The sequence below is a fragment of the Oryctolagus cuniculus genome, chromosome 1 (genome assembly GCF_051225735.1).
Source record: "Oryctolagus cuniculus isolate XC-2025 breed Fujian yellow rabbit chromosome 1, ASM5122573v1, whole genome shotgun sequence".
Classification (NCBI taxonomy): domain Eukaryota; kingdom Metazoa; phylum Chordata; class Mammalia; order Lagomorpha; family Leporidae; genus Oryctolagus; species Oryctolagus cuniculus.
Genome location: NC_142867.1, coordinates 160991305 through 161007088, shown reverse-complemented (window position 1 = coordinate 161007088; position 15784 = coordinate 160991305). Strand labels below are relative to the sequence as shown.

At 54.4% G+C, this 15784-nt stretch overlaps 1 protein-coding gene across 3 annotated transcripts in view; it reads left to right on the top strand.

Annotated features, from left to right (window-relative positions):
- ENTREP1 (endosomal transmembrane epsin interactor 1) overlaps positions 1 to 1379 on the top strand; it is an 80605-nt gene extending 79226 nt beyond the window's left edge. For all 3 annotated transcript variants that reach the window (XR_016237083.1, XM_002708235.5, XM_051846407.3), the window contains one exon: positions 583 to 1379. Coding sequence is in view for 2 of the 3 variants with exons in the window: in XM_002708235.5 (XP_002708281.4) it covers positions 583 to 786 (204 nt within the window). In the remaining variant the exon portion in view is untranslated. The remainder of the gene's footprint in view (positions 1 to 582) is intronic.
- Positions 1380 to 15784: the final 14405 nt, after the last annotated feature.

Below are 15784 nucleotides of genomic sequence, written 5' to 3'. Positions count from 1 at the left end.
AGGCTGCCTATTATGTTGTTTATGCAGGGCTGTGAGATCCAGTAGAAGCGTCATGGGCTTCAGCTGACATTTTATGATCTGGTTACCTGATTGCAATCCCAGGGCAGTGGCTGTCAAATTTCAGGTGCATTGATGGCGCTTGGGTTCCTACTAAAACTCCAGATGTGCCAGTCCCCTCTAGATTGTGTGTCAGAGTAGGTGGCAGCTGGGAAATCCATGTTTCCGACAAGTTCCCAGCACTCCTCCACCTACCACACCAGCTCGTGTGTAGACCCAGTGAGGATAAAACCAGCACAGACCGCAGAAACATCGTGAGATTGGCAGCTACAGAGCAGGAAAGTGCAATGGATAAGTCAGTTAGGCGTGGCAGGTCCACAATAGGAGAGCTGGAGAATTTCTTAGGAACTTGAGACAAGAGCCAGTACGTCAAGAGTATCTCTGGGCCTGGAACTGAGCTGCACTTCTTTTTCCAAGCAATGAAACATTCCGGTGGGTAGCGGATACAGGAGGCAGGGCAAAAGCTGCACCTGGTGATGCTTTTTTAACTTCTCTCTACCTCCCTCCTCCCTTATTCTCCCAAAGATAATGGCCCCATTGCAGCCCAGCACTTCCAGGGCGCAGGCGCTGCCCTCACGGAGACAGCCCGGCCTGCTGCACCTGCTGAGCTGTGGCGACCTGAGCACCTTCGCCCCGGTGGGGAGGCCGAGAGCCGAGAGGAGGCCCCGGCGGGCAGAAGCTGAACGGCCACACAGCCTCATCGGTGTCGTCCGGGAGACCGTCCTGTGACCTCTGGAAGATGGAAGGCCACGCCAAGGGGAAGGACTCTCCTCTCTGCTTCCTGGCTGGGAGTTGGGGTCCCCTTCTGGGGACTCCCCCAACAGAGGGGCACTCCCATGCCTTCGCTCCCCTTTGGGCTGCCCGAGGGCACTCAGGGGTGGATGAGTCAGGCCGTGAGGGTGTGGGCAGCACGGAGCTGCAGGGGCCTCCCGCACCCTGCTGTGGGCAGGACCTGGGCTGCTGGCTCCTTGGCCACCTCACCCCTCCTGCCTGTCCTTGTTGCCACATTTTTGCCCTCATTGGAAGGGCAGAGCTGCTGGGCTGCTATTTATAGTGGCTTGCGGCTTTTCACTGAGAGAGCGAGCGAGCGAGAGAGCAGTTGGCAGGGGATGCGATGATTAACCCTGATCTGTCTGCTGCCCTCTCGCCTCATTTTGGGTTCCCCTGCCATCCCACTCGCCTTAGGAAGGGCAGGAAACTTTCCACATGGCAACATTTCCTGAAGGGCGTTTAGGGAGCAAATTAATTTTGATTCCATGTATTCATGCTTGCAACATTAGAGACTGCTAAGGCAGAACAGAGAATAAAACGTTTACTTTGGATCTCTGGGCTCTGTGTGCAGTATTTGTCCAAGCGCAGGTGGCCAGGGCTTACCTTTCCTTAGGGAGAGTCTGGAACCTGGAGCTGTGGCGGTCAGTTCCCCGGGCAAAACTCCCGGAGCACCTGCATCCCTTGCATTCAGCAAGTGCTTGGCTGCTTGGCTTTGTGGCTTCCTGGAGCCATGTTCTAGCGGGCCATGAACGAGACTGTCAGATGGTGGCTGGCACTGGGGAGGACGCGCTAGCAGGGGAGTGCTTCTTGGAGAAATGAAGAATGTTCTGGGGCTGGACTCTGAGGGTCAGGGGAGACTGTTCCTGGCAGAGGGGAGAGGCCAGGATGCTGGAGGTGACTGCGGACCTAGGCCCAGGCCAGTGGGCAGGAGCCTGACCAGACTGTGTTTTGTGCTAACGCTGAGACACCATGGAAGATGCCTTGATAGAAGGACGCCATGCTAACTGTGAGTTGGGAAGATCACCGGGCTGTGCGGAGCAGAGGTCAGGCCCAGGTGGAGCCGAGTTGCCGAACAGAGTGTCCGTGCACGGGCTCCAACACGTTCTTGGAAGACGCGTGTTGGGAAAAAACTGCAGGGGCTTCCAAGTGTTTGAGCCCCCAAATAAATTCTGTGCTCCCACGAGTGTCGGGAAGGCCCCTCGTACGGTAAGTGGAAGATGCTCTTGTGCGCCAGGTGCTGTGCCCAGCGCTGTACCCGCGCGCTCATTTCTGCCCCCAACAGCCTGTGAGGCTGGGGGCTCTTACGGTACACATGGGGAAACTGAGCCTCCATAACTTGCCTCGCGTCAATGCCGGTAGGTCCGGCTCCAGAAACCGCTTCCTGCTCCAAGCCCGCAGTGGTCAGGGCTAGCCACTTCCTGTGTCTGAGGGCCAGTGGCTGTAAAGGCTTCCGGTTTGGCTCCACGCCAGCAACCCGTGCTGGAGCGGGGGTTGGGCTGGGGCCCGAAGGACACAAGCGGGGAAAGACAGTTGGGAGGTACCGAGCCGGGGTAAAAAAGTGGGCTGGGAAATTTCTGGAACTGGGGAGACACGGAGGGCCACGCGTGGGCTGGGATCTGGCCTGTGTCCCTGGGGTGGGCTTGCATGGGGCAGATGTGCAGGGGCGCCCAGTAGAAAGCCGCGTTTTGAGTTCTCACCCGGTTCTGCGGGCGCTGAATTCCCCTGCAGGTGCCTGATAGCCCCTCACTGGGGCCCCGCCCACTGCCCTGGGGCAAGCCCCTGCCTCCCTGCGGGAGGGGGTCGGTCTTCCGCTGTGGCTGCAGCTCCTGGCCTCACCTCAGCTCAGTGGACTGCCCTCCCAGCCCGGTCTGCTGCCTTCCCTCCGTGCCAGCTGCGTGTTCTGCGAAACCCTGGTTCCTCCAGCTGAGGCCCAGCAGCTCTCGTGGCGCGGAGGGAAGGCACGGGCCACACCTGCGCTCCCCAGCCGGCGAGCTGGAGCTTTCCCGGGCGGCTCAGCTCCTGTCTGTTTCCGCTCTCATGGCGCTTGGGCTTTCGGAGGTCCTTGTAGTCACCTTACGCCGTCGCAGGCCCCACTGTGTACCTGCGCGGGTGGGCGCCACAAGTGTGGGCGGGGTGTGGCTTCCAGTCCCCGGGAGCTCAGCCATCCGCGGACAGGGACGCCTCAGCAGCAGAGAGAGAGGGGGCCGTCTTGGCCAAGGGCCTCCGTGGAGGGAGGCCGCGAGGAAGTGGGGGCTGCCTCAGCTCCCCGTCCTGCCAGCGCCTGAAGGTGGTGGTGAAGTCGAAGTGCTGACTTCCGTCTTGCTTTCTTCACTTTTTTATAAACAATTGTTTGGAAGGCGGGGAGTGATTGATCTTCCTTCTGCTGGTTCCCTCCACACACGCCTACAACAACTGGGGCTGGGCCAGGCCAAAGCCAGGAACCCAGAATTCCATCTGTGTCTCCCCTGTGGGTGACAGGGGTCCAAGTTCTTGAGCCATCACCCGCTGCCTCCCAGGGTGTGGGTCAGCAGGAAGCTGGACCGGAACCTGGGGCCCCACTATGGGATCTGGATGCCTCAACCGCAGAGCCAAACCTGCTCCCCGCTTTTCTCACTTTAAAGGAACAAATTGTGTGTGTGCGCGCGCATGTATGTGAGATATGGCACAATGCATGCGATGATATTTGAGGACCTGGAGGTCATGTGACTCGGCTCCCTGTTAGTCTGGGAGGTGGTATACTCTGAAAGACTTCACCATTCATGCTGAGACACTCCTGTTCGTCAACCGACCAAATGTCGGTAGCGAGGGTGCAGTTTGGGGTTGGGCATGCCGTGGGCGCCTACGGTCCAGAGACGGAGACGCTGTGTTTCAGATGTGCTGGCAAAGTCACTCCAGAGGCTCGGCTCATGAGCACGAGGCCTGCTTGTGATTGATGTCCACTGGGGAAGTGCGTGGGGTTCAGGTTGGGAGGCCACCTAGAAGTGGCGTGTGGGCAGCGCCCATTGCCTCGGCACCAAGCAGGTGTAAGAACCCAGTACCCCCTCGTTGCCTTAACCAGGGTGTGGGTCGCTGCTTTGGGGTGTTGGCACCCCTGCTGCAACCTCTCCAGCAAGCCGTGGGTCCCAGAGTTCGAGGACAGAGTGCAGGTCTTTCTCATGCACCTGGGCTGTCGTGTGTGGGCTTGTTAGTGAGTGTCCTGGCTGGCAGGCTTGCCCCGGGCTCGCCTTCACTGGAGGGTCCCGTGTGAGAGGAGTCTTCGGCCTCTGCTTGCCTGGGGATGCTCATTCATCCAAAGGAGGGAAAGGAAGGGGTCATTTGCTGGCTGCCCGGTCCCTGCAACCCCTCAGCTTGCAGAGGAGGAAATGGAGAGGGGAGCTGAGGCAGGAAACCAGTGCTGCCTTGCCCTGGCCTGAGCTGCGTGAACCACGCGGCGTGGGAGAGGCATTCTGTTCCCCTCGTCTGTCACAGACCAAGCACTTTTTGAAAAAGATTTATTTATTTGAAAGTCAGAGTTTCACAGAGAGAGAAGAAGAGGCAGAAAGAGAGAGAGAGAGAGGGGAGAGAGAGGTCTTCCATCTGCCGGTTCACTTCCCAATTGGCCACAATGGCCAGAGCTGCACCAGTCCAAAGCCAGGAACCAAGAGCTTCCTCTGGGTCTTCCCACGTGGGTGCAGGGGCCTAAGGACTTGGGCCGTCTTCTGCTTTCCCAGGGGCATTAGCAGGGGGCTAGGTGGGAAGTGGAGCAGCTGGCACTCAAACTGACTCCCATATGGGATGCTGATGGGCAGCTTAACCCATGGCACCACTGTGCTGGCTCCATGCGGACCCTTTTCAATCATGAAATGACTCCGTCCAAGCTGATTCACAAAAGGCCTCACCCTTTCTGAGCTGATCCTGATCTCTGCAGCCCACGCTGGACCCACGGCCATCTGGGCACTCGTTTAGACCACATCTCCCAGGTCCTGCGAGCCCTTTGTGGTCCTGTAGCCCTGGGCACATGGATGTAAAGGACTGGGAGGAGGGGAGACCCCCCTTCCTTCTGCACCCAAGGTCATAGGTGAACGGAGAGAGGCCCAGGGCTTCAGCGAGTTCCTCAGGATGAGGACAAGCTGGCAGGGGACAGAGGGGCCAGCTGCCAGGCCTCTACCAGTGGGAGAGGAATTCTGGGAGCAGAACAAAGGGGCCCATGTCCGCCTCCCCGCAGACCAACTGCAGGATGCAGAAGAGAACAATGAGCAGGGGACGGAGGGCCCCAACAAGGCCACCACTGTGTCCTGGTGTCCCCCGGGGGCCTCGGCAAGGCCAACCCAGTCTGAGGTCAGAGGGTGCCATGTTCCCCTCACAAGAGCCTTCATCTCCTCCTCCATCCAATGACCCTTCCCTGAGCTGTGCCAAGGCCAGAATGCTGAGCAGGAAGGAAACACAAGGGAGAAATGCATCGTTGCCTTCCCCTCCTGCTGCTGCACAGCCCCCAGCCCCCCGGGGAGGAGGAGCCAGGAGGGATGGACTCCGGGGACCCAGGGGCCAGGCCTGAGTTCTTAGAAGGCTGGTCCTGGGCATGGAGGCCCGAGTGGTGCAGCAGGTGCTTCACCCTCTCCGACTCTTGCCGCAAAGTGAGTTGCAACACTTGTCGGGCACGGGGAGGAGGCTTTCTCCACGCAAAGACTGCTGCCAGGAGAGAGGTCAGACTCAGCCCTGAGTCCAGCAAGGAGCGGTGGAGAGGGGCACCCAGGGAGCAGGGCTGGGATAAGCACCGGCAGAAGCATCAGGGCGGGGGTGTGGTTGATGCATAACTCAAGGGGGTTCTTGCTGGAGGTAGCCCGGGTGATAAGATACCAGGATGGGGAATGAGGAATTTGACCAGATAGCAGGGGTAGGGGAATTTCACCTAACTGACCCAGCACATGGGCTAAGCAGGCCGGGGCCGGAGCCCGAGAGTCAGAAAGAGGGCTTAGAAGCCTGGCTTGTTTGGTCAGGGGGGGAGAGCCTCGGTCCAGATCTTCTGGGCAGGTCCTCCCTTGCCTCGGTTCCGGCCCTGCCTGGGCAGGGATTCTTTCTGTTGCAATGGCTGCAGGATCACCTGCGTTTTGCCCTAACCAAGGAGCCCGACTCAGAGTTCGGATGAGTCATCATTGTTCTCTTGAAAAGTGGCTCAGGTGCCAGGTCTATGGAGGCTTTCCCAGCGTCTTTCCGATGCTGTGCTCAAATCCTGATCCAAAAGGAGCGTTTCCCAGAGGGCTCAGGGAGACACATAAGGCCAGAGAGGATCGTCACAGGGAGAGCTGCTGGAATGACTGTGCTCTGCTCGTGAGCTCTGTCTCCCACTGCCCGGGTCTGCTTGGAGAGGCGAGCAGATTTGCACAAATATCAGCGATGATATTGTACAGGGCATGGAGGCTACACCCTCCTTGCTTTGTAGGTGAGGAGCCCGACATCCAGAGAGGGAAACTGGCTGGCCTCAGGCCGCTGTCACAGTGCCACAGCGGTAGCCCTGTCCTAACAGAAGTACGGGAGGAAGAGAAACACCCACCTCAAAGTGCCCCTGAAAAAGGGTGAGCTCGACAGGTGTCAACTGGGAGCGCGCCGAGAGCTGTCTTACCAATGTAGTTCACGTGATCTTCATAGGTAATCTTTATCACCTTTAGCAGTTTTTGTCGCCTGCCTTGATTTCTCTAGCCTAATCGCGTTGGTTGGTAGCCCTAGTACACAGCTGGAGAGCAGTAGGGATAGCGGACACCTTGCCTCTTTCTTGATCGTGGGGAAAATGACCTTTTGGACAAAGGTATATGTGCTCTATCATGTGAAGTCAGGATCCTCAGCTCGTATGTTCTGGAGTATTTTTTTTTTAATGAAAAGGTGTGGAATGTTATGAAAGACTTTCTCAGCATCTCTAGAGATAATCATATGATTGTTCTCTTAGATTTTTTTTTTTTTTGACAGGCAGAGTGGACAGTGAGAGAGAGAGACAGAGAAAGGTCTTCCTTTTGCCGTTGGTTCACCCTCCAATGGCCGCCTGTCGCTCCCCGTCTTCGTGGAGGAACAACACAGGACCCTGTGCTATTCTTTTGTCTGCTCGGCCCTCCCTGGGTTTGCTGCTGGTTCTTCCCGGGTTGGCTACCGTCCCTTCCACCTCCGTGGAAGGGCGGTTCCCCCTGCCACATTCCCCACTTCCGCAGGGGAGCGGCACACCGCTGGCCGGCTCTCTCGGGGGCTGCACAGGTGTTCCTTCAGATAGATGTTCCTCTTAGATGTTCCTGGTGCATGTTGTCTCTCTCCTCCTTTATAGTCCTCTTCCACCAATCCCAACTCTGCTACCCACACGCCGAGTACGCTGCTCTCCTCCAATCAGGAGCAAGATCAGCTCCTTCAGCTCAGTCAATCAAGTTGGCGAGAGGCAGCTGCATAGAAGTTGTTGCTCCCTTCTCAGCGCCATATTGTGGGAGAGCAGATGCATAGAATAAGTCTTAATTCCAGTAACTTAGTCTAGTCCGAGTTGCTCCCAGTTGCTCCCCACAGCCGCCGTGGCCGGCGTGCTGTGGTCGGCGCACCGCGCTGATCCAATGGCAGGAGCCAGGTGCTTCTCCTGGTCTCCCATGGGGTGCAGGGCCCAAGCACCTGGGCCATCCTCCACTGTACTCCCTGGCCACAGCAGAGAGCTGGCCTGGAAGAGGGGCAACCGGGACAGAATCCGGCGCCCCGACCGGGACTAGAACCTGGTGTGCTGGTGCCTCTGGGCAGAGGATTAGCCTAGTGAGCTGTGGCGCCGGCCCGTTCTCTTAGATTTATTAAGTATAATATTAGTGGGTTTTTGAGATTGAACCCTAGGGCTGGTGCTGTGGCATAGTGGACTAAGCTGCTACCTGTGGTGCCGGAATCCCATATGGACACTGGTTCGAGTCCTGGCTGCTCCACTTCTGATCCAGGTCCCTCCTATGTGCCAGGGAAAGCAGTGGAAGCTGGCTCAAGTACTTTTGCCCCTGCACCCATGTGGGACACCCAGATGAAGCTCCTGGCTCCTGGCTTTAGATTGGCCCAGCCCTAGCCATTGAGGCCATTTGGGAAGTAAGCCAGCAGATGAAAGACTTTTCTCTCTGTGCCTCTCCCTCCCTCCCTCCCTCTAACTACACCTTTCAAATAAATAAGTTAATTAAAGTGAATCTTACCTTTTCATTATTGAGTCAATACACTGATGTATGGTGTATTTTCTTAGTGTGATGTTGCATTCTGTTTTTTGAATACTTAGAAGTTTGCAATGGTATTTATCAGTGATACTGGTCTGTATATTACTTTTTATTGTCTCTCTTATTTAGATGTCAGTGTTGAGTTGCTTCATAAAATGAATTAGGAAGTTTCCTTTTCAGTGCATTGGGCTATCTGGTGTTGAAGAGTATGGTAGAATTTTTATTAAAGTATCTGGGCCTGGTGTTTCTGTATTTCTTGTGTGGGAATTGATCTGTTTAAACTTTCTAACTCGACTAAATTATGGTAATTCTAATTTACCTAAGAAATCATCCATTTCACATAGTTTTTAAAATTTATTTGCATAGAAGTCCATAAGCTCCTCTCAAAGATTTTAAAGCTCTTTGTTCCAATGATTATTCCCCCCTTGTCATTTTTTATTTTCTATATTTGTGCTTTCTCTTGTTTTATTTTTTTTCTTTCTCTTGGTCGTATTGCTGAATGGCCTGTTTGTAATTTAAAGGTAGATTTTTTTTTTTTTTGACAGGCAGAGTGGACAGTGAGAGAGAGAGACAGAGAGAAAGGTCTTCCTTTGCCATTGGTTCACCCTCCAATGGCCGCCGCGGTCGGCGCGCTGCAGCCGGCGCACCGCGCTGATCCGATGGCAGGAGCCAGGAGCCAGGTGCTTTTCCTGGTCTCCCATGGGGTGCAGGGCCCAAGCACCTGGGCCATCCTCCACTGCACTCCCTGGCCACAGCAGAGGGCTGGCCTGGAAGAGGGGCAACCGGGACAGAATCCGGCGCCCCGACCGGGATTAGAACCCGGTGTGCCGGCGCCGCTAGGCGGAGGATTAGCCTAGTGAGCCACGGCGCCGGCCGTAAAGGTAGATTTTTAACTTAATTCCATCTACTATCTGTGTTCTTCCTCATTAAATTTTATTTTATTTTTTGTGCTTCCTTTGGCTTGTTTTTGTTGTTCATTTTATGGTATTTGGAGACGGAAGTTGAGTTTGTTTGAAAATTTTCATTGGTAAAAGTTTTTAGTGCCATGGATTTTCTTTATTTTTTTCTTTCCTTTTTTTTTTCTTTGTGCAATGGATTTTCTTATCATTGCTTGACACACCCCATAGCATTTGATATATTTTTTGTGATGTGGTGCTGTGACCAGTAGGTGGCGCCATTGACCCCAGGGCATTCCTATGTTTCTGGCTATTTCTAGCCAACAGGTGGCCATTCTTGCCACTAACTCCCCTGCTCTCCCCACGTGGCAGGTGCTATGCTGGTGCAATGGGTAAAGAAGTGAGCAAGCCAGGCTTTGTCCCCTCCCGTGTGGCAGTCATGGGACAGCAGGGAAGCAGGGCACAGTGCTGGCAAAGCGCTAGGGGCCTCACAGGAGAGCTGCTTGTCCTGGGAGCAGGCACAGGGTGGGGGAGGATTTCTACCAGCAGGAATGGGATGGCAGGTGCAACGGGCCCAGGATAAAGGCGTGGAGATGGAACTGCTGTGTTTGGAGGGCGGTCTCTGCCCAGAGGTAGAAGCAGTGAGCAGTCACAGAGCCAGGCTGTGAACACCCCTGCCAGAGCCGTGCACCAGCATCCTAGGTGCTCTGAGGAGGCCCTAGATGGAGGCAGTATGAGGGATACCCTGGAAATGGGAGCTCTTTGTAGGATGTCCTCGCTGACACCACCAAGAAAGGCTTAAGAACTAGTGGAGTGATTGTACTGCAACTTAGCCAGAGAAACATCAACAGAGGCCTAGCAGCCAACTAGAGAAATGGTCCAAATATTTTGCATTAAATTTTAAGAAATTGTGTATAAGATAGCATAGTACATTGCCATTAAAATACTTTCAAAGAATTTTTTAAGGTTTTTTGTTGTTGCTGTTTGAAAGGCAGAATCAGAGAGAGGGAGAGAGAGAAAGAGAGAGAGAGAGCGAGCGCGAGCTATCTTTGATTTGCTGGTTTACTCCCCAAATGGCTGTAATGGCCATGGCTCCTCCAGGCTGAATCCAGGAGCCAGGAACTCCATCCCACATGGGTTTCAGGGGCCCAAATACTTAGGTCATCCCCCTCTACCTTCCCAGGTGCCTCAGCTAGGAGCTGGGTTGGAAGCAGAGAAGCCGGGATTTGAACCTGCTCTCTCATATATATTGCTGGCATCATAGTGGTGGCTTAACCCACTGTGCCACAAAGCTGGGCCCTCAAAGAATGCTTAATGACTGGGAAGAGTTCACAGTATGTTACATGGAAGGGGCAAGCACTGGAAAATGGACAGAGGGTCCCAGAGGGTCTCTGAGCATTGAGCTTTTATGTAGTTGCCTTTCTCTCTTTTCCAACTTTTCTCACTTTGGAAGACTTTCACATGAACATGCATTCATTTGGTGATCAGAGAAATTGTTTCTAAATAAAAAGTAAGCCTCTCTTTAAAATAAGGATTTCCCTACTTTGGCTGAGCAGGGAGGCCTTCTAGGGCCTCCTGGGGCAGGAGACCACACACCTGGGATGCAGAACAGGCAGAACCTGCTCGTGGGCTGGAGGTGGAGTCCAGGATAAGGGCTGTGTCCGACCCTCAGTCCCTCCTCGTGTGCAGCCCCCCAGTCATGCTGCCCCCCGAGCTGATCACCTTCCTCCTTCACTCTGTCCCCCCGCCCTGCTTAGCACAGAAGCCAGAATTTTTAGAGTCACTTCAAAGGCCCCCCAATGTCCCGCACCCGACTTGGGTTGTCTCTTGTCAAGTGGTTTCTCTCTCCATGTCTCCTTCCCTCACTGGCCTTCTGGGCGTCATATCCAGCAGCCACCCAGCTGCTATATTATATAGAAATATATATATATATATATTTTAAGGAACTAACCCACATCAAAACAACCACACCCCCGGGGCCTGCTGTGTGTGTGGCTCCCCCCTGTCGTCTTGGTTCTGGTGAAGAATGGCGCCTTGGGCATCCCACACCAGATTGCCCAGGACCCCCAAAGCTCCAGCTAATGGGAGTCACTGACCTGTGCAGAACACTGTGGCGATTGGGTACGGTTGGTGGACACCCCCCCTTCCATGTCTGTGCGCCAGCCTGGTGTCCCCTGTCTGCTAGCTTTTCTTTGGTTTTTAAATGGAAGTAACTTGAGGAGCAACACAGCCAAACAGGGAGGTTTTATTCCATGTCCTCGTCCACTACAGATAAGCCACAGGAGCCAGGTGACTGCTTCCCTCTTACTGAAGAGAAATGAGGGTAATGGAGGCGCTAAGAGATCCCTGCGGAGGAAATCCAGACCTTGCCAGCTCTCAGAGCCATTTCCCTCTAGGGCCAGAGTCACCGGGCCTCTTGGCTTGCATGCGCGTTCCCCTGTGGCCCACCAGGTGGCTGCAGAGTATCACAGATTGACCCAGCCGTCAGAGCTGGCCTGCCGAAGGCCAGGAGAGCCAGGTGCAGAGACCTGATCTTCCTCCCAGCAAGGCGGTTCTGAATGTGCCTGTGGGGACACCGGACCCGGATATTGTTCACCGAAGCTCCAGGGGTGGTTGTGGTTGGTGTCCATGGATCCATCCCCGAGTCGGGCTTGGAAGTTGAGAGGGTGCCGCGAGGAAGGCAGCAGGGGGCGCGGGGAGCTGACAACAGCACACACGAGTGAGTGTGTGCTCACCCAGAACCCTGCTTTAGTAAACACTGGAATCAAAGGAAATAAAATGCAAAATGGACTTGATCCAGTCTGGAACGTGGACCCCTTGCCCATTAGCTAGCTCTGTCCTACCTTTCCTGACAGCTGGTGGGTTGATAATGTGCTCCCAGGTCAGACACATCATGTTCTTCACCCCCCACTCCCAGGCCGCCGCTCATCGGTATTCCAGCTGCTCCTCCTCTGCTTCGCTGTCTGTTCCGTCCATCTCCATGCAACGTCCCTTTGCTCTCGTGCTGAGCATTCTGCGTGGTGTTCCAGCTCCCTGGGCACACGCAGGTGCCACCCCGACTACAAGCTCCCCAGGGGAGAGGGAATGGAGGGACTGGATTGAGCTTGAACCATCACCCTTGTGCTATCAGCCATTTACTGCACACTCTTGTGTCCAACACCTTTATCCATAAAACGGGGTCCTGCCTGCTTTGATGAAATGGAGCGACACCCGTGGCTGTGAGCCCAGCATCCAGGAGTCTAGGAGAGTGTTAGCTCTCCTTAGGACTGTCGGTGGGCCCGGCTGGGGCTTAACCAACACTCGTGGTGGGTGGGTGTTTTGGTTTTTGTTTTAGGCAAGTTGCTAATAGAATTCTGAAGGATTCCCTATGAACGTGTGAGGGAATGAAGTATGAGACGGATTTGCATTGCTCACCTGGCCTCCCATCCCCCCCTGCGGTGGGCGACTGCAGCAAGCCCGGCAGCCTCCTCTGAGTCCCCTGGGGCCCCTGCACGGAAGGGACCCTCGGAGGTCACTCAGGAGCTGACACTTTGGCCCCTTTGTTCTCCGATTGGCCATAAAAGAGATTACTGTTGATCACATCCACAAATATGTGTAGGCTAGCGTGCACTCTGCGAGGGGCGGGCGTCGTGGTGCAGTGGGTTAAGTCGCTGCTTGGGACGCTGGCGTCCGCATCAGAGTGCTGGTTTCCGTCTTGGTCCCTCTGCTTCCTACCCAGCTTCCTGCTAATGCCTCTTGGGAGGCATCAGGCAGGGCTCAAGAGCTTGGGCCCTTGCTACCCATGTGGGAGACCAGGGTGGGCTCTGGGCTACTAGCTTTGGTCTAGCCCAGAGATAAATGTTGGAGGCATTTGGGAAGTGAACCAGCAGATAGAATATTGGTCTCTCTCTCTCTCTCACTGACTTTCCAGTAAAATAAATAAATAACATTTAAAAAAAAAAGCAAGCAGAGTAACCATTCCTGTGACTTGAGACAGCTGGTGGCTAGAGCAGGTGTACTGCTAAGTGTTTATCAAGCAGCTCTCTGGGGAGACAGCATGCGTGTGTGTGTGTGTGTGTGTGTGTGTGTACATACACACGCATTATAATGTTAACTAATAAAAACAATGTGAAGCACACAGCTTACAAACACAGTCCTTGAGTTACAATGGCTGCTCTTAATGGTTGTTTGACTTTGTGATGGGGTCAAAGTGAAGGGCATTCTGTGGAGACTGGGCTTTGAAGTTGGCTCTTCTCGCAGACTAGCCGTTTGTGGTACAGCACTCCTTTGCGATGCCGGGCAGAGGCAGTGTGCGTAGCTCCCAGTTAGCGCCACAGTCGTAATCACCAGGGGAAGCAGCTGTCCCTGGCGTGCTGGCCGGCTGAGCTACGGAGGTCAGGGTGTTAGCGGCATTGCGCGCATTTTAAACTTCATCAGTTTGCAAGGGATGATGCAATTCTGGGGACAGAGCCCCGTTACAAGTTGAGCAGCATCAGCAATAATAATATATTCAGTACTCTTGATGGCAAATGCCACCCACTGCAACTTCAGTACGACTTGGTATTTTTTTTTTAATAAGATTTATTGGGGCCGGCACTGTGGCACAGTGGGTTAAAGCTGCAGCGTGCAACGCTGGCATCCCATATGGGCACTGGTTCAGTCCTGGCTACTCCACTCTGATCCAGCACTCTGCTATGGCCTGGGAAATCAGTGGAAGATGGCCCAAGTCCTTGGGCCCCTGCACCTGCATGGGAGACCTGGAAGAAGCTCCTGACTCCTGGCTTCAGATCAGCTCAGCTCTGGCCGTTGGGGTCATTTGGGGAGTGAACCAGTGGATGGAAGACTGACCTACCTCTCTCTCTCTCTCTGTCTCTCTCTTTCTGTTTCTACCTCTCTCTGTTACTCTTTCAAATAAATAAAATAAAATCTTTTAAAAAATAAGATTTATTTATTTACTTGAAAGAGTTACAGAGAGAGGAGTGAGGGGGAGGAACGCAGTTAGGGAGAGACGTGGAGCACAGTGCTACGTGCTGCTGCCACCACATGGCATGGCAGATGCAGAGAACCCTGGCAGCGTGCATTCGTAGTCAGTGCAGCGAGGTCACTAGGAAGTGATGGGTTTCGGTGCTTTATTACCATGTTAGATTTTTTCAAAATTTCTTTATCTTCACTTTATGTGAAAGAGATTGAGAGTGAGAGATCGTCCATCTGCCAGTTCACTCACTAAATACCTGCAACGGCCTGGGTTGGGACAGGCCAAAGCCAGGTCTCCCACGTGGGTGGCAGGGACCCAAGTACTTGAGTTACCACCTGCTGTCCCACAGGGTGACAGTCAGCAGGAAGCTGGATCAGAAGTGACGCTGATGGGCTGACTGTGGTGAAGTGAGGAGCGCCGCCACCTGCGATGCCGGCGTCCTATATGCCTGTATCTCACACTCCAGCTCATGTCCCGGCTGCTCCACTTCTGATCCACTCCCTGCTAATGGCCTGGGAAGGCAGCAGAAGATGGCCCAAGTGCTTGGGCCCCTGCACCCGCATGGGAGACCCAGATGAAGCTCTTGGCTCCTGGCTTTGGCCCGACACAGAGTAGGCCATAGTGAATCAGCAGATGGAGGATCTCTCCTGTTCTCTCTGTAACTCTGACCTCACACATATAAATAAATCTTAGGGGAAAAAAAAGAAGTGACGCTGTGACTTGAATCAGGCACTCCAATTATGGGATGCAGGCATCCAAAGTGGCCCCTTACCTGTTGAGCTGAATGCCCGATTACCTTTGCTCTGAATGTTTTTCTTTTAATTAATGACCATGTTCAACAAGAAAATTCCTGAAAACACAGCACTTTGTTCTTGCAGGTAAATAAGAGCTGGCTCCAGCATACCAATGGCTGGAGACATCACACACCAAGGGGCAGCTGCAGCCTCCATGGCAGTGTGAGGCATACAAGACAAAATCAAATGGTATGGTTGTTCCCTCAAGACCTATGGCCCGTGAGAGCCCCTGAGGCCCAGGGAGGCCATGACAATCCAAACTTCTTCATCCCCTGTAGAAGTTCCGTGTGTGCTCTGGCAGCAAGTGCATTTGCTGAGCTTGCTCTCATGACGCCGGCCGCCTTAGGGACTGGAAGCGTCGCCCCAGTTCTCCGGATGGGGTGCTGCTGAATGCATGTCTTTGCAGCTTCATGCTCTTGCCCCAAGTCTCCTCCTGAGACCCTGCACCTGTTTCCTTGTGGGGAAAGAGGGCTGATGTGGGCGGTGGCTGTGAGGACCCTGTGTGGGTAGGGGATACACCGTCTTGCCTGCCTCGAATTTCCATCTGAGGTTCGTCTTCAAAGGGGAGAAGTTTCTCTGCCACCACAGTTCTTTTTTTTTTTTTTGACAGGCAGAGTTAGAGTTAGTTCACCCCCCAAATGGCTGCTGTGGCCGGCGAGCTGCTCTGATCTGGAGCCAGGAGCCAGGTGCTTCTCCTGGTCTCCCATGTGGGTGCAGGGCCCAAGCCCTTGGGCCATCCTCCACTGCCTTCCTGGGCCACAGCAGAGAGCTGGACTGGAAGAGGGGCAACTGAGACAGAATCCATTGCCCCAACTGGGACTAGAACCCTGGGTGCCAGCGCAGGCAGAGGATTAGCCTAGTGAGCTACGGCACTGGCCCACAGTTCTTTTTTTAAAAGTTTATTTTATTTGTTTGAAAGGCAGAGTTACACAGAGGTGGAGAGCGAGCAAGATCCTCTTGTTCACTCCCCAAATGGCTCCAACAGCCGGGGCCGGGCCAAACTGAAGCCAGGAGCCTGGGACTCTATCCAGGTCTCCCACGTGGGTGCAGGGGCCGCAGCACTTGGGCTGTCTGCTGCTGCCTTCCCAGGCACATTAGCAGGGAGCTGGGTCACAAGTGGAGCAGCTGGGA